A 25,382-nucleotide genomic window follows, 5' to 3' on the forward strand; every position below is an offset into this window, starting at 1 on the left:
AAGCCAAAAGGTGAAGAACCCAGTCTCAAACGTCAACTGGAAGAGAACACAGGCACCATCTCAATCCCCACCTTCCCTTCTCTAAACAGATGGGCAAACTTGGCCCCAATACCTGCCCAGTACCACTCAGTAAGTTAGTGGCAAATGCAGCAAGAACTGAGTACTTTTTTCCCCCTTAACAATTTTTTTCCTTTTTCTGGAGGACTGCAAACCACAACAGGATTCAGGATGTAAATATTCAGCTTTTCACCCTGCATCTTTATATATAGTTTATATGGATTTACAGTGTTAGGTGTTGAAAGCTTGTCTGTCTTGATAGAAGTTGCCAGTGGTTTTAAGGCCTCTTCCTTACAAACTCCGAGAAAAGAACATGGAGCCTAATTTCTTAATCACAAGAAGAAAATCCTCCTTGAGAGCAGTTTGGGGAAAATGGGGGCTCAGTTTTCAGGGTTTAATTTTTCTGAAAAATATATTTGAAATAAAACTATTATAGAAAGGTCTAGATGATGTCCCTAAACTTTAAATATCAGTTGTAAGCATAATCATCTACTTGAGGTATATAGCAAAAAAGTTTTATTCCCATGCTGTCCAATGCAAATGAACAGCTTTTGACTTTGTCTACTGTGTGCAAGGCCATAGGCTTTGAGGAAGGATCAGTTGGTTTTCTCCCTCCTTCTTGTAAGAGTTGGTAACACCTCACCAAATTAAAATTGTTCGTTTTCTGGAGGACTGCAAACCCCAACGGGATTCAGGTATTTTTGATTGCTCAGTTTCAGATGGTGTAACCTGGCTGTCTCGGTAGGACTAGTCTTCTTTGTCTCTTGGAGTCTGCACACCCCACTGGGCTGCAGTGAAGGAGAAGGGAAAGGCTTTCAAAAAAGGCAGCCAGACACATCTTAGACATAGCTGCACAGAAAGTCATAGATAAGGTACTTGGTTTTCCCTTGCCAGCAGTCTCCATTAAGAACAAGTGCAGTATAATAGTACTGTGTGTGTTAGCACTGTGACCTCTCCTTTAACCCTCATGAGCACCAGTAATCAAGTTCCTATTTATTGAGCCTCCACTTTGTGGCAGGCTTGTGCTAGATGTGTTTCGTAAAGGATCTAGTCAAATTCTTACAAGGATCCTCATGCAGAATCAGGTTCAGATTAATTTCTCAAGACTGTACAGCAAGTAGGTTTCATGGCTGGGATTCAGTTTCATGACTTCCCTTACATACCGTGTGCCATTATTTCTTACCTCCGGGATATTTTTTCCCAGGTCACGTAGAGACTGAGGTGTGTTGAGGCTTGTACTTGAACCCAATTCATTGGACTACCAGTCTAGTGATTCCCTCCCTATCATGATATGACACTACCTCCCCAGAAAGAGTCTGTTCCCCTACGCTCTTAAGGCAGGCAGCATTTTTCCCTTCCTGTACTTCATGCTCCATGTCTGGGACAACTTCATACAAAGTTCCTCTAAATCAGACAAAACATGAATTAGGTCTAAAATGAATCATGTTTCAGTGCTCAGATTTCTCAGGTCATATCTAATATTGTAGCTCCATCCAACCCTGTTGGGTATTGTAATTCACTGAGTACTGTAGATGCTTTATTTTACAGGGTGTATTAAGTAGTCCTATAGCTCAGGGGTTTCAAGCCAGTAAGAGTCTACTCAGAAGACAAGGGCCCAGAGATAGGGTTATGTTACAGTGCTAAGAAGAATGCTTTCACCTCTGCTAGAGGGCTTCTTGAAGGTAGCTCATGATGAGGAGGTAGTGAAGCTCTTGAGTTGATTAAATCCCTTAAGATGAGCTCTTGTTTGACTGTGGGCATCTAGGCCAAGCAAACTGAAAGGGCACATTTGTTTACTGCTACATGTGTGCTGCTCTAAGGGAGAGGGTCCCTGGTTTTCATCAGATTCTCCAAGGTCATGATCCCCCAAGTTATTAAGAACCATGGATTCTAGTCCAACTCCCTCTTGAAACTGATGGAGAATCTGAGATGGTAGCATAGATCGTGCAGGGACTTGACCATGATCGACACAACAAATCAGTTGCAGAGGCAAATCTGAACCCAGTTCCCCTGACTCCCGGTATAGCTCACAGCAACAGCTCATCAGACATTTTGAGGGCTTACCTGGTGGCGCAGAGGTTAAGAACCCGCCTGCCAATGCAGGGGCCACGGATTCGAGCCCTGGTCTGGGAAGATCCCACATGTCATGGAGCAACTAAGTCTGTGCACCACAACTACTGAGCCTGCACTCTGGAGCCTGCGAGCCACAACTATCGAGCCCGCGTGCCACAACTACTGAGGCCCGTGCTCCGCAATAAGAGAAGTCACCACAGTGAGAAGCCCGTGCACTGCAACGAAGAGTAGCCCCTGCTCACCTCAACTGAGAAAGCGCGCGCACAGCAACGAAGACCCAATAGACCCAATGCAACTAAAAATGAATAGTAATTAATTTAAAAAGAATGTATTAAAAAGAAAAACATTTTGAGCACCTGCTGTATGCCAGACACTAGGCTGGTGCTGGTGAAGAGGCAAAGATAAGTCATATGATGCAAAACCCAGACATCAGCTATGACAGGACTTCTTGATCACGTTTATGTTATGACCCAGGAAATATTTGTAGGGCACTCTGAGATAAAACAGATGAGGCTGCCTGTGGCCAGAGGAGACTGTCTTGCCTGGCTACCCTAGTGGCCCCAAGGGCTCACCATTTAGCACACCTATAAACCATTCTTGACAGGGAAGCTTTGAGCCATGACACCTCCATCGAGCCTGGCAAATGCTCTCCTGCCCTCTAAGCTCTGCTTGCTCGATGCAGCTGCTGTACGCACCTCCCTGCCCACACCTCTCCCGCATCTTTAGTCTCTTGCCACAACTGGAACGCTATTTCCCTGAGCACACCACCGTTCTTAAAGATTTCAATACCCTCTCCCCTTTCATCTCCCAGATGTCCCTCCCTCAGAATTCCTCCTCCTTCCTCAACATTTTAACCCCATGATTATGTTTACCATGATCTAAACTCCAAATTCCTTCTCCACTCTACCTCACTACCCACTAAATGGTTAACCTTGGCAGCACCTAAAATCTCTCCACTTTCAAATCCTCCCCCTTTTCTGTTCTGACACCCTCATCCTGTTCTCAGATCCTTCCTTCAACCTGTCATCTCTTATTCTTGGCTCTTCTCCAGGGCCACCACTTCCCCCTCAGTCCTTAACTGTGGATGCTTCTAGGAATGGGTGCAATCCACATTCTTTTGATTGTCCTTTGAGTAAAAATCTGTTTTGACAGGTTTCACACTATTCAGTTATATTACTCGTTAGCCTTCCTTTTTGCTATTAGTCATCCCCACATTGACTAAAGATTTTAGCACCTGGTTTATGGTCTCCTACCTTCTCTACCTCTGAATTCCAATATCTGATTTTTCTAGCTTCTCACCTCCACTTCAGCTACCATATTCCATGACTCTGCCCTGGAGTTTATTGTCTCCTAGTACTGTTTAACTTATGAACTTCAGTTTGCCACCCTAACACAGGGCTCTCACAACCTTGTTCACACTGCATTGGTCTTCAATATTATAGAGACCTGCAGTTTTATGACTCGTACATCAGCCTCTACCCAGCCTGCACCAGAGTTATATTCTCACAGCACTCTCAGTTTCTTTTTGGCAATGAATACCAAGCCCTGCGCAAATGCTACAACCCATATTCTCTGCTTCTGCAGCCAGGTGGCTGAGTTCTGCTAGAAAAAAGTGGCCCATCCACACACTCAGAAGACACGTGCAACCAGGCCTTCCAAATTCAGATTCCTCTCCCAAATTTTCTTCACTCTTTTGGTCCCCTTGCCTATGAACTTCAACCATAAAAACGATGTCACCAAGCAATCTCTCTGATATCTCTTACCTCCACATCCATCTGCATGCACGTTCTTGTTTCCTAATGTTTTAGTAGAAAACAAGTGACTTGCCTGTAGTCTACAGTTAATCCTTTCCCCTAAATTTCCTTCTGAATTCGCCTGCAGGGCATCCCGCCTCCCCAGGCTAGTGAACCTTCATTAGCCTTTCCCTCTCCTTTGGCTCTTTTCTCTCAGCCTCTCACATCTTTACAAACAAACCACGAAAACCCCTTTCTCGACCCTCTCGTGGCCACATTTTCCCAAAGAGTAGTCAATGCTCGCTGCGTCCATCCCTTTCAGTCCCCTGCCTAGGGCGTGTAATATGATAGAGCCCAGTCAGTGCTTGATAAGTCCAGAGCCTCGAAAGTATAGGTGAAGAGAGCTAGGCTCTCGGTTCCTCCCGCGTCCAGCTACCTCCACTTTCATTCACTGCTCTTACCCAGTCTCGATCCCTCCCTCTCCCTGGCCCCCATGACTCTCGCGAGACTTGGGCACCTCCGTTACGCACCGCCCAAGTTGAGCGGCGCACTTCTCGCGAGGCTGAGGCAGGGCTGGGCCCGACATGGCGGAAGGTAAGGTTTCTGTGGAGCAGCGCGGGAAGGCGCGGAGCTGTGGGGGCGCTGCTGGCTGGGTGAAGCAGCCCTGTGAGGGAACGGCCGGGTGTGTTCGCTTGGGGCACAGCGGGTCTCGCGAGCCTTCCTCTCTCGCCTCTGCCGCGCGCCTCGGGCCGGGGTACTGAGCGCTATTCCTATGGCAACGCCCCTCCCGGCGTCCCCGACCCCGCGGGACCTTGGCAGGGTGCCGGGCCGGTCGTGAGGTCCCGTACTAGCACTGAGTGCAGCCTCAGGGATCCCGAGGGCCGCCGGGGAGGCTCCTTTGATTACCGGCGGTGCTGGGACGGCGGGGGACGTAACCCTTCTCCTTAGGAAATCGAAACTGCTGTCCTGGCAGGTCCCGCATCCGGAAGGAGTACATCCCTCCCCTGCGAAAGAGCTTAGGACGCTTCCCAGGGTGAGGGGTGGGGGTGAGCCAGGGCTGTCACGGGCCAACGAGCCAAACAGGAGGGGGCCATAGGCTCTGGGCTCCCCAGCAGCCTCGGGATTCGGAGCGGCTGGGATTCTTTCCCCAGATTGAGAGATGTGGACGGGAGGAGGGGGTTTGCTTGGTAGGGGAGTTGGCCAAGGTCACGCTGCTCCTAAGAGATGTGCTAAACCAGACCTCGACTCCTTTGCCTCTCAGTCCTGTCTTTACCCGCTTTTCTGGCGCTTTCTTTGTGCCCCTGCAGGTGAAGGCAATTTGGCCTCTCGGATTGAGCCGCCCTTAACGTAGCAATATTAGAAGCCTTCATTGTCAAAGCCTTGTTGTACAGGTGGCGGGAAAGGAGACCCAGAGATGGGAGTTACCTGCCAGGGACCCTAGAGTGAAGCTGTCGGACCTGGCTAGTGTGCTTCTCTTGTTCACCCCATTACTGGAGGAAAATACTCCTTATTTGACTTAATGTTTATTGAGTGACTGCACTGTGCTGGTCCTCCACCTGTCCGATTGGTTTTGAGCTAAGCTTTGTCTGAACGTATCTTTACTTGGATCTTACTTTTGGGCAGCACCTGACAGTTTGCAGGCTTTTCTCATTTGGATTAGACTTGGCAACAACCTTGTGAAGGAGGTCCGGCATGGGTGTTACTTGCACTTTATAGATAAAGGAATTGAGGCCGAGTTCTAGAGATATCCGGGGCAGGCACCCACTTTTTGTCTGCTCTTTCTACCATGTTAGACCCCCTGAGGGGGAAACATCAGATAAATATTGTATGAAAGCAGAGGAGGATTAAAAGGAACCGAAGAAAGCTGAGGTATCCCCTGAAGCTAGTCTTTGGATGAGTCACAGAATGTTGATTAAGATTTTTTAACACAGTGGGTAGCCAGTGAAAATGGAGCGTGTTGCCCAGAGCAGTGAGTTGGGGTGGAAAGGTTCAGGAAGGCTTCATGTGAGGTGGCAGGTACTCCAGCGCTTTTACACCAGTTAGGGAAGTTAAGGAATGTTTGGGGAGTACATTACCAAGATTGAAACTGTAGAAGGCAGTTGGTTTTTCATTAAGCAGTTTTACTGAGCACCTGCTCTGCCTTGCAGTTCGGTTCCAGCCTGAAGAGCTCCTACTGGCTGAATATGCTGATTGTTATCCTGCAAGTGCCTTGAGATTTGTGTTAGGATAACCTTGAGAGAGATGCAGCTGGTGGAGAGCACACCTTAAAACATCCTTTCAGGGTTAAATTGGCAAGTACAGATAGGTAAGCATAGTCAGGAGGTTCTGACTCGACAGTTTTTATTTTACTCTTTTTGTGTGTGTTCCAGTTTCCTAGCCTGTGTTCTGACTTAAGCTTTTTGGAAACAATGTCACAGACTTTGGGAAGAATTGAGTGGAGCATCCTAGTCCAGTTACCTCATTAAACTGAAACTGCTTGTTATGCACAGGAAGGCAAGGTTATCTAAACAGTGTTTTGCGGGGGTGTTACGCGACATGTACTTTAAAAAGAATTTATCGGAGCTGGCTATGCTTGTTCAGAAATACTCATTTAAATATAAACAAATAGCAAAAATCTGTGTCATGTAACAATTGGATGATCTGTAAGCACGCTCTGTGGGAATTTCCCTGATAATGGTCTTCGTTAGGTGGTGTGAGTGTGAGAATGTGGGAAATTGCGCTTAGGAATAGTAAATAGAACCTGTAGGGGCTGAGTTATACAGTAACTTCTTAATGCGACTCGTTTAGAAACCAAGCTTCTTCCTTTCCTTGCATCCATGGGTATTGGTTTGACCGTATATATTTAGCTAAAGTCTTTCCTAAAATTAGTTGCCATTTCCACTCTACATCTCTGTAGCTGTCCTTCATCTCAGCCTCCTTCATCACTCGAACAAGTCCCTCCAACTTGGTCTTTCTGCTTTTACTTTTTCTCCTTGATTTTGCTTCCCCACAGCCTGTTTTTACAGTCTCCAGTGTTCCTTTTAAAGCATAAATCAGATCATGTCTCTCCCACTCTTTGCAATACACCTACCCTTCCACACGTTCTCCCCATTCCCCGTGGCTCTCCATGATTTTATATATATTTTATATCTTTTATACATTTGGAATATATTTTTCCGAAGCCTTCCAGTGATCTTTACAGGCCAACAGGATCTGGCCGCTGGTTAACAGTGATACTTTATTTCTTCTCCTTCACAAAGCTCTTGCACACTAACTTCTTTGCTGTTCTTTGTATTGTACATTCCCAACACACTCCTACCTCTATATCTTTGTCTTGCAGTTTCCTTGGCCTGGAACAGTCTTCCTCAGTTTCTCCACGCAGCTAATCAACTTTTATTCACTCAGGTGTCTGTTCAGTTCTCACCTCTTTAGAGACCGTCCCTAGGTTTTGTTTGTTTGTTTTTTAATTCCCTTACTGGAATATAACCCCCATGAGGGCAGAGACTTTTCCTGTTTTGTTCACTGCTGTATCTTCCAACTTAGCATCGTGCCCGTGGTTGAAGGAGTGGATGAATTATTGAGCATCATTTACCAGACATCAAGAAAAGTTGCCAGGAATTGCCTGGCGGTCCAGTGGTTAGGACTCCTCGCTTTCACTGCTGAGGGCACAGGTTCAGTCCCTGGTCGGGGAACTAAGATCCTGCAAGCGGTGTGGCCAAAATAAAAAAATAAATAAATAAAATTAAAAAAAAAAAAAAAGAAAGAAAGAAAGTTGCCTGGATACATCCTTGGTCTCTTGTCAAGTACGCTGGCTGGTCCAGCTTTCAAGAAAGAAAGTTGCCTGGATACATCCTTAGTCTCTTGTCAAGTAAGCTGGCTGGTCCAACTTTTAATGTGCTCTGAATAACATCAGCTTGCTGGGAACTGCCTAACCTACTTTTCGTCCAGCCCAGTTTAGTCTTAGCAATTTAAGCATGCTTAAGAGCTCAGTCTCTGCAGGCAGACATGGGTTTGAATCCTAGTTTTACTAAGCTGTGATCACAGGCAAGCCAATTAATTGCTCTCAGTCTCAGTTTCCTCAACTTTGAAAGGAGGATAATCGCTATCTCAAAAGAAATAGTGTATCATGCAGTGTACCTACCATGCAGTCTGTCTCTTAGTCTCATCTTTTTTTAAAAAAAATATATTTATTATTTATTTATTTGGCTGCGCCAGGTCTTAGTTGCGGCATGCGGGATTTTTTTTTAAGTTATTTATATTTTATTTTATTTTATTTTGGCTGCATTGGGTCTTCGTTGCTGTGTGGACTTTCTCTAGTTGCGGTGAGTGGGGGCTACTCTTTGTTGTGGTGCACGGGCTTCTCATTGTGGTGGCTTCTCTTGTTGCAGAGCATGGGCTCTAGGGTGTAGGCTCAGTAGTTGTGGCACATGGGCTCAGTAGTTGTGGCTCATTGGCTCTAGAGCGCAGGTTTGGTAGTTGTGGCACACGGGCTTAGTTGCTCCGTGGCATGTGGGATCTTCCTGGACCAGGGCTCGAACCTGTGTTCCCTGCGTTGGCAGGCAGATTCTTCACCACTGCAGCACCAGAGAAGCCCCATGTGGGATTTTTTAGCTGTGGCATGTGGAATCTATTTCTCTGACCAGGGATCGAACCCGGGCTCCCTGCATTGGGAACGTGGAGTATTAGCCACTGGACCACCACGGAAGTCCCCTCTCTTAGTCTCCTCTTAAACCACTCTCCCCTCAATAAAATAAAAGTGAAAATTGGAAAAAAATGTGACTTGTTAAACAGAAAAATGATCATGGACTTTTATAAGCTTACTGGAATTTGGTCAGGAAAATACTTTTGACAACAATTCAAGTAACAAGGTGAAGACATTCTGTATTCTGGACAATCCCTGGCCACTACAGTAGCCATTAGCTACACATGGCTTCTTAAATTTAATTAAAATTAAATAAAATTTAAAATTCAGTTCCTTAGTCATGCTAGCCTCATTCCAGGTGTTCAGTAACCGTGTGGTTAGCGGCTCCCATATTAGCAGACAGCACAGATGAATAGAACACTTGCATCATTCTAGAAGGTGCTGTTGGACAGCAGTGTTCCAGAAAATGCTTGGTATAGGCTGGTAGAAACAGTGAAAGGAGAAATTTTGCTCCTTCCAGTTTGAAAGTTTATCTCTTCATTTATTATTTTATTCATTCATCAGATGTCCCAGTCTGTTCATAATTATGTATTGTCTGGTGACCCCTCAAGCAGTATCTCTCTATATACCATTCCTTTCTTTTCTCTATCTTCCCTTTCTTTCATTTCTGTCACCAGCAGAGGCTGTTAGCTTTCTCCTTGAGGATATATATATATTTTAAAAACAAAGAAACGAAGTTTATCCAGTCACTGCAGTGACTGTGGATGTGCCAGAGTAGAGCTACTGAATCATGCTCAGATATGTGGGCTTCAGTCACCGGCAAGGTGAGTTGCTGTAGTTGGGACATTATCATGATTTACAGACATGCCCAACAAAATGAGAAACTATGTCCTCAGGCTCTCTTGTTAAATCTGAGTAGGCCAGGGACCTACAGTATTATTGAACTCCACCTACTAATGCACTGTAGGGTGGAGGATGGGATGAGCATGGAGTGGGGGTGGAGGGAGAGGTAGTCAGTGGTTAAAAAAAGAAGAGCCAGACCTAGAGCCTCTTCACAGAGAACACTGCAGTCCAGGAGGGGAGACGAAAGCATGTGTGTTAGAAACTGCGTTGTAGGGATTTCCCTGGTGGCACAGTGGTTAAGAATCTGCCTGCCATTGCAGGGGACACGGGTTTGAGCCCTGGTCCGGGAAGATCCTACATACCGTGGAGCAACTAGGCCCGTGCTCCACAACTACTGAGCCTGCGCTCTAGAGCCCATGAACCACGACTACCGAGCCCACGTGCCACAACTACTGAAGCCCACACGCCTAGAGCCTGTGCTCCGCAACAAGAGAAGCCACCGCAATGAGAAGCCCGCGCACCGCAACGAAGAGTAGCCCCTGCACACCGCAACTAGAGAAAGACCGCGCACAACGACGAAGACCCAATGCTGCCAAAAATAAATAAATTAATTTAGAAAAAAAGAAAAAGAAACTGCATTGTAGGGTGGAAGGTGAAAAATGCTTAGGAGTTACTTTGAAAATTCAGAGTAGGAAGAGATGTTTTAGGGAAGTGGGGAGTATGTTTTGGGTGTCAGGGGAGGCCTTTGCTGCAGGAGTTAAGCTGGGCTTATCTGGGCTGGACTTTGGAAAAATAGGCCGCTTTTGGACATGGGGAGATGTGGGTGGGAGGAGGTCAGTATTCCCGGAAGAAATATCAATAGCAGGATGTGAGGTTGGAAAAGTATGTTAAGGGCTAGATTATGAAGGGATTGTTTAAGCATTTGCATTTTGCTCTGTGGACCGTGGGGTGAGGCTACTGAAAGGTATCAGCCAAGGTAGTGACGTGACTAGAATTGTCTGAGGCCTGTTGAAAAGGCTGTATAATGTAGAGGATGGATTTGGGAGGGAATGAGGGAGGGAGGCTGGAGTGGGTGCCGTAGCAATTGAAGGTGAGTCCTTGGGTAAGGGGCATTGGGGTTGGTGAGGACTGCTGTGAGAGATACTCACTATAGACAGCATAAAAGACAGGACTCTGGAAACCTGTTTGCATGTTGACAAGAGGGCGATATCAAAGATGACCCAAGGGTTCTAGGCCTGGGTGACTCAGATAATGGCTGGGCTGTTAACAGGAAGAAGAGGAACAGATTTGAGAACAAATATCTTGATCTCAGGTATGGACAGATTTTGCCATGCCCAATATACCTTTAGGTGGTTATGTCTTAGCAGGCAGTTGGAAGCATTTCCAGTCAGACTGGCGTTTGTGTGAAAATTAGCTAGTGAGCTAATATTTGTTGAGTATCTCCTGTGAAGCCAGCCCTATCTGTGATCAGTGCTACACAGAGTGAGGTTTTTTCTTTTTTTTTAATGCTGTGCTTTTTAAAAAAATATTATTTAGGCTGCACCAGGTCTTAGTTGTGGCATGCGGACTTTAGTTGCAGCATGTGGACTTCTTCGTTGTGGCATGTGAACTTATAGTTGCGGCCTTCATGCAGGATCTAGTTCCCTGGCCAGGGATCAAACCCGGGCCCCCTGCATTGGGAGTGCGCAGGCTTACCCACTGGACCACCAAGGGAAGTCCCCAGAGTGAGGTCTTGAAAAACATACTAAGTCATGCCACTGACTTGCAGACAAGTCTTAACAGAGTTGAATCACAATCAGGAAAAATGTATTTCATTTCTATTAAGTACAGGCAACTATTGCTAGGGATGACAAAGTGAGCAACACACAGTCGCAGCCTTAATGGAAGTGGAACCGAGAGGGGAAGGCAAAGTTTCTCATAAAAACATGCATATTGTGCTTTATAGTTTAGTAACTTTTCTCTTTTGCATTGATGCTTAGTGGCACTACTGTCTAGCCGAACTCAAGTCCATAACCTAGTAATCATCCCTGACTTCCTCCTAAGTCTGGTGTCAGTCACCAAATCCTGTGACTCTTATAAAGCTCTCACATACGTTCTTTCCTTTCTGCTGTCATTCTGGTAGTTCATGCTAGTGGCTCTCAACCTGGAGAACCCGGCATATTAGAATCACCTGGGAAGTTTTTAAAAACTCAGATTTTTGCATCACTCAGCTTCAGTGAAGATCAGTATATCCCCCAAAACAATTTTTTCAAACTGAGCCAGTATTGAATAAAAGAGGGTTTTACTGAATCTTTTTTTTTTTTTTTTTTTTTTTTTTTTTGCGGTACGCGGGCCTCTCACTGTTGCGGCGCCTCCCGTTGCGGAGCACAGGCTCCAGACGTGCGGGCTCAGCAGCCATGGCTCACGGGCCCAGCCGCTCCGTGGCATGTGGGATCCTCTCGGACCGGGGCACGGACCCGTATCCCCTGCATCGGCAGGCGGGCTCTCAACCACTGCGCCACCAGGGAAGCCCTACTGAATCATTTTTTAAACAAATATAACTATGTGCATATACACACATATACATAAATAAAATAAGGTCATCTTTCCTAACTAAGAAGTCCTGAGTAATTGGTTTTATTTGTAAACTGGGGTAAAAGGATTTTTTAAAGCAAACTTTTGTTAAGTAATGGCTTTTGGACGTTGTCAATGCATTTGAGTTATGACAGAATTGCTAGACTTTTTAAAGTGTGAAAAGTCAAAATGTGAAATGTCTCTTAGCACCATTTTGTTTTCAGTAATACAAACTTTGTGTGAACTGGGAGGTTACAGACTGGCAGGGGTATCTTACTATTCCTTTGTAACCTCCTCCCGATGGTATTGCTGTCTTCTTTCCCCTTCCCTTCCTCTTTTTTTTTTGGCCTAGCTGTGCAGCTTGCGGGATCTCAGTTCCCTGACCAGGGATTGAACCTTTGCCACGGCAGTGAAAGCCCGGAATCCTAACCACTAGGCGGCCAGGAATTCCTTCCCTTCCTTTTTTCATTAGGGTATTTTGTGAACTTGAATTCTGAACAGTAAATGTATCCACTTATTTCTTATTCTCCATTACACAATTTTCCCATAGTTAGCACTCTTGGTTAGTGAATATTCAGTAATCCCAGTGAAAGAAAAATGACATCTTTAGTATGACAGGTTTAGGAAAGCAGTAGTGGTAGTAATTCATCACCTGTGAGGAGCTTATCTTTTCTGGTGCCAACAAAGAAGATAGTATTTTCTGGGACTTTGATACATGCTTTAATGAAATATTGTTATGTGGAAGACTCTAATATATGTCTGAAACAAAAATTATTCTTGTAGTTCTCAAAATGAAATGTTATCACAGCTTTTACGATCATTTTTCTTTTATCTAATGGACATAGTTGAAGCAGAGTAGGGAGAAAGTCGGTAATTAAAGGATTATACAAAAGAACACTAATTCACTGCTAAAATTGGGACTAGAAAGTAAGAACTACAGAAGTGTAGAGAAAGGAAATATCAGGGTTTTGTTAATCTAAAAAGGTTTAATGAATACAGTGTGGGTTAGTATTGGAGTAGGCAGAGGGGAGTAGAAATCACATTTAAGGTAGGGAATGGAAACAACATTTAATTTCTAAATCAGTGAATTAATAATAAATACGTGTTTGATGTCCTGACATTAGAGCTGAAAGTAGGTAGCATGGTACAGTGGGATGAGCATGGGCTTTGGCTTAAGATCTTAAATCATGATCGAGAACATTTTTATAATCTTAAAAAATTTCCTTGAACTCCTTTGCATTCATTCAACCCCATTCCCTTGACCTCTGGCAACCACTGATCTGCTTTCTACCACAAAGCCTAAACTATTTACTATCTGGCCCCTCACAGAAAAAGTTTGCCGACTCCTGACCTAGAAGGAAGAGTCTTATAAGGATCATTGTGGGTTCCTTTTCTGACTGTCCAATGACTTGCTGATTAAAAAAAAAATATATATATATATATATATATATATATATATTGCAGTTGATGTTGGTCTCTTTTTTAGGCTATTAATAGTGAATGTAGATTTTTTTTTTGTCTCAGGCATCTTTGGTTAGGTCAAGAGTGATGAATTATAGAGAGCTCATGAAAATGTCTCACCTCCAACTGCGTTGGTGAAGAGCAAATGGGTATTGTTTGGAAAGAAACATGATTGAATTATAATGCAAGTGCTGACATTCTTCACCAATACTTAGCATAGCTCTTTCGGCAAAACTGTAGGTTTATCTATTATTTAAATTTCTAGGCTTATTTTTCAAAAGGAAAGTTGGAGGAAGAGAAAGAAGAAGCCACAGCTGAAAACTAGTCACTTGATAAAGAAGTGGTAGTAAACCTTTAAACTAGACACTGTTCTAAATAATTTAATCTATCTTAACTCAATTACTCCTCGACAGCAGGCGGACTCTCATTGCTCAGAATGGTAATTGTATACTTTTTCCTGTAAGAACTCTACAGCTTGGTGGTACTTCAAGGACACATTTGTATTGCTGTTTGCAAGCAGACGCATTGCCCACAGAATAATATCTCAGCCTTGGGTGCTCTCTCCATTATACTATGAAACGGTGTGGCAGTTGCAATACCGCTGTTAGGTGCACCTGGGATCAGGGTTTCATCCTACAAAAGATGCTAGGCGGGGAGCATCTCTGATTTCATGAATGAGAGCCCTATATCCTAAAGCCCTCCTTTCATCTTGCCTCTTCTCTTTGTAATTTATATAACCCTTGTAATTTATGTCTCGTGTTGTTAGGGAACTGTTGACTGAAACAACAATGTCAGGGTCGAGGTTGCAGGTAGAAATTTGTGTCAGTAATTCTGGAGAGAGACTAGGGTTATTGCTGTAGATTTTGGATTTACGTGTGTATAACTGATATCCAAAGAAATTTACAAGGATTCCTTGAGAAGGTGTTTGAAACAGAACTTTTATGATCTTTTCTTTAAGGGTTAAAGGAATTAGTAACTTTCTACTGTTGAAGGCAAATGTCCTCATAATTCCCCCACATGAATCAGTATCCAGATTCTTTGTGACTGTTAGCTTTGTTCTTTTCCCTCCTGTTTGTGAGTTCCTGTAGATACTACTTTGATTCTATATTTGGTACTCCTTTGGTGCTATCAATACATTATTTGTTTGGAAGAGGTGCAAATTAGACTGCCCTTTTAAAAAACTCTCAAAGAGGCAACTGGTGATCTACTATAATGCTTCATAGCAGGTGCTTCATAAATACTTGCAGAATGATAGTTTAAGTGAAATGGAAATGCAGAGTATTTACAGATGCTATAGTCTTGATGGATTGGAGCTCTTGAGCAAAAGGTTGGCTAGAATATGGTGTGATTGAAACCAGGGTTAAAGGGTTCGTTTGCTTCAGGGAAGAAAAATCTGCAGTCGACAGCCACAGGCTATACCCTGTGAAAACTTGGAAGCTATCTCTTGGGTAAGTGGGATGTGACTGTAGCCACTAGTTTGAACTAGCAAGATAAGGTGTCCTCTGGCCATCCATTTAGTTGGCTTAGAGAGAGGCAGGTGAGTGGTGCCAGTGACTTTTATGGAGGACAAGACTAGGTCTTGCCTTCTAATTATTTGTATTTCTCCTAGAGCCTAGTATTATGCCTGTTGCACAAACCCATTGACTGATACTAGTTTAAAAGGAAAATCTGACCAAGAAAACAAAACACTGAAGCCTTTTCCTTACATTTTCTGGACCCAGTATGCTACAAGCAGAGGCTTTATTTAAATCTTTTGGAGTAAAACATCACTTGTCTGGAGTGTCTTTCCTTGCGCTGGCTTTAGCCAGGTGGTCTTGCTCCATGCTCAGTTTGCATCCCCTGTCAGAGTGCTGTCAGGTTTTATCAATTTGTCTTGTTTAATTGCCCATCTTCTCTATTACCTTGTGACTTTGTAAAAAAACATGTGCCAAGATGGTTTTCTTTACTTTGACACTGGCACTGCATAGGTGCTTAATAAATTTTTAATGAATGACTAGGTTATACAGCTGTCTTCCTAGGAGATGAAAACCTTTGAACAAGTCAATGAATGAACAGAAAAATTGCAGTTCAGTTGGTCTTCTATCTAAACAGTAGTATTCCCAGAGCAGTCTTTGTGTGACTTGGGGAGGTACGCGCTGGGGGCTGAACTTTTTCCCCAGGCTAGTCATCCCCATACCTGGGGTAGTCTTAAAAGTACTCTGTATTTCCTGTGACCCCACTCCCGATCTACTGAATTTGGGCGCGCTCTCTCTCTTTAGTTCAAACTGCCTAAGTGATTCTTACGCAGCCAGTTTGGGAGTAATGTCATCAAACACAGTCTGAGGCAAGAGGTGGGTAGGCTGCTGGTTGTGGGCCTGTCCCCTTTCTGCTCCTTGGTTCACTCTCTGGGAATTGAGCCAAAAGAGATGATCTTTAGGCTCCTTCCCTTCCTAAAGTTTTGTGATATATAAAAACCCTTACACTTGGGTATTAGAAAATTTTTTATTTTTCCTCATATTTGTAATTGTTTTCCATAATCTTTAAAATTTGTGTGAAATAGTATATTTGCTTTGTAAGTGCACATAGATTTAAAATTCAAATAATATTACAAGACTTACAACAAAAAATAAATTTGCTACCCCTCAGACCCACTCCGCAGACCACTTTCCACTCTTCTCTGTTTACCTCTAAGTGATAATACTGCCATTTCTAGATTGATCAATTATAGGCATTGACTGACTTTTTCCTAGGGTAGCTTAGCAGTTGCCTCTTTGAGAGCTTTTTTTTTTTTTTTTTTTTTTTTTTTGCGGTACGTGGGCCTCTCACTGTTGTGGCCTCTCCCGTTGTGGAGCGCAGGCTCCGGACGCACAGGCTCAGCGGCCATGGCTCACGGGCCCAGCCACGCGGCATGTGGGATCCTCCCGGACCGGGGCACGAACCCGTGTCCCCTGCATCGGCAGGCGGACTCCCAACCACTGCGCCACCAGGGAAGCCCTGAGAGCTTTTTTTAAGGTACAGCCTAACTTACACCTCTTTCAAATGAACAGTAGTGATGATTTTTTAAAGCATGTTAGGCTTTACTTTTTGGTTCGGGAATTGTCACTGCAGACTTGCTATACGAGGTGATGCAGTATTTAAAGTAGCTCGTTCAGTAGTTAGCGGTGTTTCCATTTCTGTTTTTACTTTTGTTCATCACCTCATCCTTCTGATAATGTCCTGTTGATTTGCCATGATTTTAATTGATCAATCTTAATTCCTAAGTCAATAAAACATTTGAAACTCATTCTGCTTTTCATGACTCAAAAAAATGTGTAAACAGTTAAAATAGTTTAAACTGTTTATCCAATAATTATGTAATTGTGAAATGCAAAGAGGAGGGTGGAGGCAATGCTGACAGTTTTGAGTGCATGTGCAAATTACAGTAGTTTCATTGAATTTTTACTACAGCACTGAGTAGTAGATTCCTGCCCGCCCCCCATCTTACATATAAAGAAACTAAAGCTCAGAGAAATGAATTGCCCATGGTCCCCATAGCTAGTTACTAAAAGGATTTAGATCCCCATTGCTTGGACTCCAGAATCCACTACAGGTGTATATGAATTTTTTAAAACTGTTTAATTGAAGCATAAGATACATGCCAAGAGCAAAGCATTAGTATAGAGCTCAGTGAATTACCAAAATAAAACAGGAATGTAACCATTACTAAGTTAAAAAACAACAAAAAAGGATGTTACCAGCATCCCAGAGGGCATCCCTCATGTGCCCTCCCAATTACCACTCTCCGCCCATTCCCCCAAAGATAACCGTTATCGTGACACCATAGATTGATTTTGCCAAGAGTGTTAGCAGTTTTTGGACATAATTTGAAGCTACTCCTAATTCATATGTCCTTTTACATTTTCTGTTACCACATGTAGAAAATGAGTGCCAGTTTTTCTTTAAAGAGACCCATCAACTCCATTTCTTTACAGGAAGAAAAAAAGTATAAATTTTGTACAGTCACATGAATTTATTGCTTTGTGTTAAATGTGTCCCCGTTTTAGGTAAATAATTGCAATTTCATGGCTCTTTAGTCTGAGTAACTATGAAGAACTCTTTAAAACCAGTGATTTGTCACACCAGAATAGCAGTGTAGACCTGAGTCCTACTGAAGGGGTTTTGTGTAAATGTAATGCTAAGATTTGAAAAAATATTGCAATAGGATCATTGTAAGTACTGTTTTCCTTTAGCCAGTGTTTTTTAAAACAATATTTGGTTTAACGGTTAGTAGGCCAAATAATTGCAGTATTTTGAAAAAAAATTAGTTTTAGGAATTCTCATCTGATATGTAACTCATGACCACAGTGATCATTTTAGCAGTTGTAAGCAAATTTTCATCTTGCAAGTACCTTCTCCTTTATTTTCCTAAGAATACTGATTTATACCTGAGATAGCCAGGTTTTTGACTCCAGGCATTTATTTAATGTGGAATCTCTAGATGAAGGGGAAAAATTCCCTACTGTATGTATGCAGAAGATAGGCTATTAGTATTTAAGTATTTAAACACATTTCTCTTTAAATATTTTTTTATAATTATGAAAAGAGAACACATTTGTTGTAGAATACCTGAAATGTGCAGGAAAGTGCAAAGAAGAGAAAAATCTGATATTTTGTGGTATTTGTCTTTTTATTCCTCATATATGTGAATGTTTTTAATAAAATTAGACTTATAAAATATGCTTCTCAGCCTCCTTTTTTCTGTTAATAATATTTATAATTTGAAAATGCATGTTTAGTATCACATATTTCTTTGAAAACATTAATAGTTGCATAATAACTTCAAACTCTTATGTCACTTTATTTAACCATTCCTTTGTTTTTTAAGTGGGAAGGTCAGTTTTTGAGTTGGGGTAGGGTTAGAGTCATGTGAGTGAACAGGAGACATCCAGGATTCCTCCCACATTTCTTCTTCAGGTAACTAGGATAGATGCTGGTGTCATTTATTAATATAGGGACCATACAAAGGAAGAGCACATTTGCTCGAAGCTTTGTTTTGGGGATAGAGAATTTGACGTGCCTGTGGGCCACTAGGGAGAAATGTCTGTCGGGCAGATGGATAGTTGAAGCTAAGAAGAGAGATCTGCACTAGAGAGATGAATCTACGGATCACTGGCACTAGATTTTGGCATCAACCACAGACCAAAAATCTGCTGCCTTAGGAGATCCCACGGTGGAGAAGAGGGCCAAGGATAGACCCCCTGGGGAGTGTCAGTGGTCAAGTGTTCGGAGGGATGCAGAGAAGCATGTGAAAGAGACAGAGCACCAGAACTGGAGAGAAGGTGGCATTGTGGTTGCTGAAAGAAGAGAAGAAAAGAGGGATGGACAGTAGTGTCCTGAGTCATGTTACAGAGGTGTGGGAGGAGACCCACTGGCAAGTGTCTATTGGGTTTGACAATTAGAAGGTCATCAGTGAGAGGAGTTTCAAGGGAGTGGTGGGGACAGAAGGAGGGAGTGGCAGGGGAATAGTGGGTGAGGAAATGTGTGTGGTAGATAGAGCTGGAAGGGCAGAGGTGGGTCGGATGTGTGGAAGGAGAGTTTTGTTTTTACTAGGTATAGACCTGGACAGCTTTATGTGCTGATGAGAAGGGCCCAGCTGAAAGAGATTGAAGTTGCTGGAGGAGGGGGGGTTGATGATCAAGCAGAGGACCAGAGGAGAGTGATGGGTTTGGAGCAGAGGTGGAGGGATTAAGCTTGGATAGGAGGGAGATGGTTTCACTGAGAAAGCATAGGGTAGATGGGAGTAGTTGCTGGCACGGTGGGGGTCGGTGGCAGTAGCTCAGTTTTCTCAAGACATTGGCCAAGAATGAGGCAGATTGGGTGGGAGATGGGGTTGAGGGCGGTGTCAAGATTTGGAATATCTGTGGTGGGGAGTAGGGGGTGGATGGACCGAAGCCCAGAGAATGACCATAGCAGCACTGTGGTTCCCTAGATACGATGATTTATGCATGGTTGCACGAATCCCCACCAAAGTTCCAGGGAAAGGAAGAGAGAAGTCTCTTGACTGCTTGCATCCTCAGGGGAGTCTTGCCTGATGTCGGAAGTTAAATTTCTTTATTATAGGTTCTCATAGCTCTGTTCTTTTCTTCTAGTACTCATTAGAGTTGTAGTTTTGCATTTGGTTGTTGCAATTATTATTTTAATTATAAAAATTTACTTTCCCCGGTTACTGAAAGCTCTGAGGAAAGATATGTCTGATTTTGCTTACCACTGTAGTGTCTGGCACCTCGTAGCTACTCGGTAAATGTTTGTTGAATTTAATGAATCAAATACAGTGGTTCTCGGGCTTCCCTGGTGGCGCAGTGGTTGAGAATCTGCCTGCTAATGCAGGGGACACGGGTTCGAGCCCTGGTCTGGGAGGATCCCACATGCCACGGAGCAACTAGGCCCGTGAGCCACGACTACTGAGCCTGCGCTCCGCAACAAGAGAGGCCGCGATAGAGGCCCGCGCACCGCAATGAAGAGTGGCCCCCACTTGCCACAACTAGAGAAAGCCCTGGCACAGAAACGAAGACTCAACACAGCAAAAATAAATAAATTAATTAAAAAAAAATACAGTGGTTCTCAACCTTTTAAATCTGCCCCAGCACACCTGTGGAATATTACTTGCTTTCATCTGAACCGTTATTGACTGCCCTGAGGCTTCCTGAGGGAGGGCAGGTGTCAGGTAGTGTGGGGTGGTGGTTAATAGATCACAGGCCCCGGAATGAGAATGCCTGGGCTCATATCCCAGCCCCACCTCTCACCAGCTTCGTGACCTTGGGCAAATTCTTAATCTGTGGCCCAGTGTCCTCATCTGAAAAGTGTGGCTAGTAATAGTACCTACCCCATGGGGTTGTCATGAATCTTGCATGAGAGTTCACGGAAAGCTTGTAGAACAGCATGTGATATGTAGAAGTTACTTATTACTGCTAGTGGTTTGAAAAAGCCTCCCAAGTAATTCTGATAATCATTCCTGAGACTCCATATATTAAATATTGGTCTTCAGGGAAACTGGGAAGACATCCCTGGACTGTGATGGCATCCTCAAACAAAACCACTCTTGGTCTTGTAGGAGTATCAATAAGAAATAGTAGGAATGTCACGTGACTACAGTTGACCCTTGAACAACTCCAGGGGCTAGGAACACCTACGTTCCGGCACGGTGGAAAATAAATCTTCGTGTAATTTGTAGCCCTCCATGACCTTGATTCCTCCATATCTTCAGATTCAGCCAACTGCGGATGGTGTAGTACTGTATGTATTTACTAATGAAACATATCTGTGTGTAAGTAGACCCACGCAGTTCAACCCCGTGTTCAAGGGTCAGCTGTAGTCATTTTGGTAGCCATCCTGGCTGCAGGATGAGGGATGAGTGGATGCTGTCTGCTTTTACACATGCTGTGGTAAACTTGATTTTCTGTCTCCCTTGCAGAGGAGGTGGCCAAGTTGGAGAAGCACTTGATGCTTCTCCGACAGGAGTATGTCAAGCTGCAGAAGAAATTGGCAGAGACAGAGAAGAGATGCACCCTTTTGGCTGCGCAAGCAAACAAGGAAAGCAGCAAAGAGTCCTTCATCAGCCGCCTGCTGACGATTGTGGCCGACCTGTACGAGCAGGAGCAGTATAGGTGAGCTCCTGGCACTGGGCCAGTTTGGGGAAGCAAGCCCTTTTGCTTTATTCACAGGCTACATTGCAGCTTCTCCTCTTACTGACTTTCTTCCCAAGTTTATTTCTCTCTACTAGTTGACCAGCCTTTAGTCTCTGGAATGTAGGCCCCTTGAGGCAAGATTTTGTCTCTTTTGTTTGCTGCTTATATTCAGTACAGAGTATAGGAGTGATGGTGATAGATAGCATCGCTGGTATAGATAGGAATTAGCTTACAGGTGCAGGGATTCAGAGGGGAGAGGTCGCTTTCTCTTGAGCTGGTCAAAGAGGGCTTCTTGGAACTAGTGGGTAGTGTAGCATGATGGTTGAGGGTGGACTTTGGAGCCACACAGCCTGTGTTAGAAGCTCAGCTGGCCACTTACTGGCTATGTGACCTGGAGCTATATGACATGCCTCAGCCTCCTAATCTGTAAAATGGGGATAATAATACAACTGTTTACCTTAGGGTTGTTGTGAGGATTAAATTAATAAAATACTGTTTAAGCACTTAGAACAACAGTCTAGCATATAGTAAGTGCTCAGTTTTTAATTGTTATTAAATGAGTTTTGAGGTAAAGGTTAAAGGCTGAGTAGGATTTAATAGATAAAGACAGTGATATTACTAGTAGAGAGAGTGGCTGAGAATAGGCTCAAACATGGGAACATGTGGAGGATTTAGAGGACAGTGAGGGGCCCATTTTAGGGTACATGTCCATGTAGGGGAGCACTGGGAGAGGTGGGTAAGGTAGGGTGGATTGGGGATGCCAAGGTGAGGAATTTGGATTTGATCCTCTAGGAAGTGTGGAACAGTGTTTTTGAGTTATAGGACTATCATAATCAAAGTGGTGTTTTAGGCAGATTAGTCTGGTAACATCGTATAGATGAAATTATAAAAAGACAAGAGCAGCCATGATGTTGTCGTAAATAGTCCAGACCGGAAGTGATGAAGGACTGAGCTGGGATGTGGATGTGGAAAAGAAACATGGACATGAATGTGTGTGGAAGGAAGGATTTGCCTACTAGGGAGAAGGATGATTGGATTAGATGATTAAGTAAAATTTTGAAATTATGACATTTAAAATAGATCAAAATCCAGGATTGCCATCTACCATCTTAATCATTTCTAAAAGAAAAGAAAAAATTAATACCAAAAAAATAGGAAGTACATACTCTGAGTAAAGGACAGGGCTTTCTTTAAATCTAATGGATGTATCTACTTGTAAAATATAGTTCATTGTTTTTTTTTCTTTTCGCCCTCCTCTTTTTCCCATGGACAAGTGAAAACTTTGTTTCCGTTGGCCCCAGGAAGCCTAGCATTTCTATTACAGACACAGCTGTCCCACTGTCCAAGGCTCTTACCCATTAGAATTCCCATAATTTACTTTCTGTAATACGTAACAGTTGATTGCATTCCTTTTTAAAAAATATTTATTTAATTAATTAATTATATTTAATTAATTAATTTTTGGCTGCACTGGGTCTTTTTTGCTGTGCGCAGGCTTTCTCTAGTTGCAGACTGCGAGAGGGGGCTGCTCTTCATTGGGGTGCGTGGGCTTCTCCTTGCAGTAGCTTCTCCTGTTGTGGAGCACGGGCTCTAGGTGCGCAGGCTCAGTAGTTGTGGCTCGTGGACTCTAGAGCGCAGGCTCAGTAGTTGTGGCACACAGGCTTAGTTGCTCCACGGCATGTGGGATCTTCCCGGACCAGGGCTCAAACCTGTGTCCCCTGCATTGGCAGGCGGATTCTTAACCACTGCACCACCAGGGGAAGTCCCTGATTGCATTCTTATACTGTATTCCTTCTAGGAGACTGGGAATGAGACTGGGCAGTTATCTCTTCTGGCCACTTTTTACCTGGTTGGCTATGGTATGATCCCATGGTTCTGGTGGGTCTCTCTTCCTCTTCTAAAACCTGTCCTTTATCAAAAGAAGGCTGAATACCTTTGTTATCTACAATTGATAATCAGATGAGGAATGGAGACTTCAAAGAGGACTTACCTGTTGAGATGGGATAAGTGAAACTGGAATATCAATTTCTGAAGCAGATGCTCTTTTACCAAGATGTGGGGGGGGAATACTTTGTCCCATGAACATGCATTTTGTTGAATTTAAATAGTGTTTTTATGTGTATTTCAGTAATTGGAATAACTGAAGGGTCAGTGTTAAAATTTTTAAATTGAGTGATGTGGAAGAAATTGGTGCATTTCTTTTATTCTTACTTAAGTTCAGGAGGAGGCTTTGGTCCCATAAGACAGTTAAAAATGATGGTTATATGTAGTTATTTACTACCATTTTTTTAGCAAACAAGCTTATAATTTTTCCTATTAAAGTGTTTGATTGAGACACTCTAGCAAGAAGCTCTTTATTTATGTTTCCTCTCCAGTTGTTACATCCTAGTATCCATATTTTAAAAGGAAATGCCTTTAGTTGACTAGGATGAAATTTTTAAAAAATTGCTAGCCTCCTAATTGTTTCTGCATAGAGTCCTCATAGACTTGACCTGTCCAATTTTACATTTTTGAATCATATTTTTAAAAACTATTATTATTAGAGATTAGTGAAATCCTTATATTTATTTCCTTTTGAGATGTTAAGACTACAGAAGAAAAAGTTTTGACTTGACATTCATGAATAATAGTAGGAATTTTATAGAAACATTCATTTTTATAATTTTGTGGCTAAAGTCAGGTTTGTGGCAGAAACAGTAAACAGTGACTGTTCATTTACATTATTAGAATTTAATACTTTACAAATAAATTTAGAGTGTAAAAATTATTTGTGCTTTGTTTTCATTATAATTTTTAAACCTTATCATAGGATATAATATGAGACAGTTTTATCTTCCATTTAAAATAGAATATCAATTGTATTTCTTCTTTATTGATAGTGTTTTGTGTTAACAGTATTTTCTAATAGTTTGAAATAATAAGTACCCTATTACTCTTTTGATCTAACATAATTAGTTGCAACTTGGTTAGTTCTTTAATAGAAGTAGAATTGATATGCTTACATAATTATAAAGTATGTTCTAGACAGTGCTTTTGTGGGGTAAAATGTGTTTGCATCAAGCGTTGTATAGAAGCAGTATTATGTTTGCATCTCCTTTTAAGTGGATGAGTCAATTCATGTAATAGTTTTTTCTTTCTTTCTCTCTTTTTCTCTCTCCTCCCTCCCTCCCTCCCTTTCTCTCTCTCCCTTTCTTCCTTTCCTTCCTTCCGTCCTTCCTTTCTCTCGCTCTCTCTCTCTCTCTCCCCCTCCCCCCCTTCCTCTCTCCCTCTCTCCCTCTCTCTGAATTTAGTTTCTGAAACCTTTCCAGCCTAACAAATTATTTTCAACGGGAATATAAAAATAAAAAGACATGCAGATACAAGCAGGGTGATGCTGATTCGTGCCTGTGGATTGCTGCCAGCGCTGCCATCTGGCACATGCTTGTGTCAGCCCAGTAGGTCACCCTTAGGTTTTTGTTAACTGCCCAGATGCTTTCCCACCTTGACATCTGACATTTCAGAGTTAAAAATAAATAACTATTTGGAAAGCTCTTTTCATGTAGTGGTAAGTCATACATATGGAAACATGTTTGAAAACAAGATTTCTCTCATCCCATTTCTTTATAAATGGTTGAGTAAAAAATGGCCAATAATAGGTCTGAATGTTTCTGGTGAGAACAGGAGTGTAGATATTGGGTTTCATATTCTTGACTGCTTTGTCAAAGCTAATTTGTTCATGGTTTTTGGTTTAACCTTGCTTGAGCATTAATATAGTGTGGAGCATTGCAGCACTGTAGTCTCAGAGCTGTCATCACAATCTTTAATCTTTCTCTCTCTCTCTCCTGATGATTAATCTTGATTTTTTTTCCTTCATAAAACCTCTTCTCTTTATATGAATATTAATAATCCTGTGTATTGATAACTTGTAGGTTCACCATCTTGTGGGTGACATTAGGGAATGTCTTTGAAAGCAGAACATCCCACGTGAACTAAAGCTAGAAGTTAGAAATAGAAAACGTGTCTAGCAACATATTGTAAATATGAGCCATCAGAATTCAGTGGTAGCATAGAGAAATAATTCTGCTGTGATTTTTTTTTCTTTTGCAGATGTATGTTGATCAGTCAATACTCATATATTTATCAGCTGTGAATCCTAGCTACACCTAGTTATAATGACATTTTATATCTGTGGGTATTTTTCTTCATCAGTGATCTGAAGATAAAGGTTGGGGGCAGGCACATCAATGCTCACAAGTTTGTCCTGGCGGCCCGCAGTGACAGCTGGAGTCTGGCCAGTTTGTCTTCCACCGAGGAGCTGGACCTGTCAGGTGAGCCTCTGATGGGCTGGGGACTCAAAACTCCCAGCACAAGAACACTTGGCAGAAGGTTATGGTGTGTAATTTTGAAATATTTGTGGTT

At 42.8% G+C, this 25,382-nt stretch overlaps 1 protein-coding gene across 6 annotated transcripts in view; it reads left to right on the plus strand.

Moving 5' to 3' along the window:
- The first annotated feature begins 4,389 nt into the window (after window positions 1–4,389).
- Window positions 4,390–25,382, plus strand: part of ANKFY1 (ankyrin repeat and FYVE domain containing 1) — a 77,617-nt gene continuing 56,624 nt past the window's right edge. For 5 of the 6 annotated variants that reach the window (XM_033848317.2, XM_033848318.2, XM_019926866.3 and 2 more), the window contains exons 1-3: window positions 4,390–4,457; window positions 20,771–20,963; window positions 25,173–25,291. In XM_033848317.2, coding sequence (XP_033704208.1) covers window positions 4,448–4,457; window positions 20,771–20,963; window positions 25,173–25,291 — 322 coding nt within the window. In that variant the 5' untranslated portion in view covers window positions 4,390–4,447. Of the gene's footprint in view, window positions 4,458–5,410; window positions 6,169–20,770; window positions 20,964–25,172; window positions 25,292–25,382 lie in introns of those variants that run through there. The other variant, XM_019926868.3, reaches the window with a different exon arrangement.

Source organism: Tursiops truncatus, chromosome 20, assembly GCF_011762595.2.
Source record: "Tursiops truncatus isolate mTurTru1 chromosome 20, mTurTru1.mat.Y, whole genome shotgun sequence".
Taxonomy (NCBI): Eukaryota; Metazoa; Chordata; class Mammalia; order Artiodactyla; family Delphinidae; genus Tursiops; species Tursiops truncatus.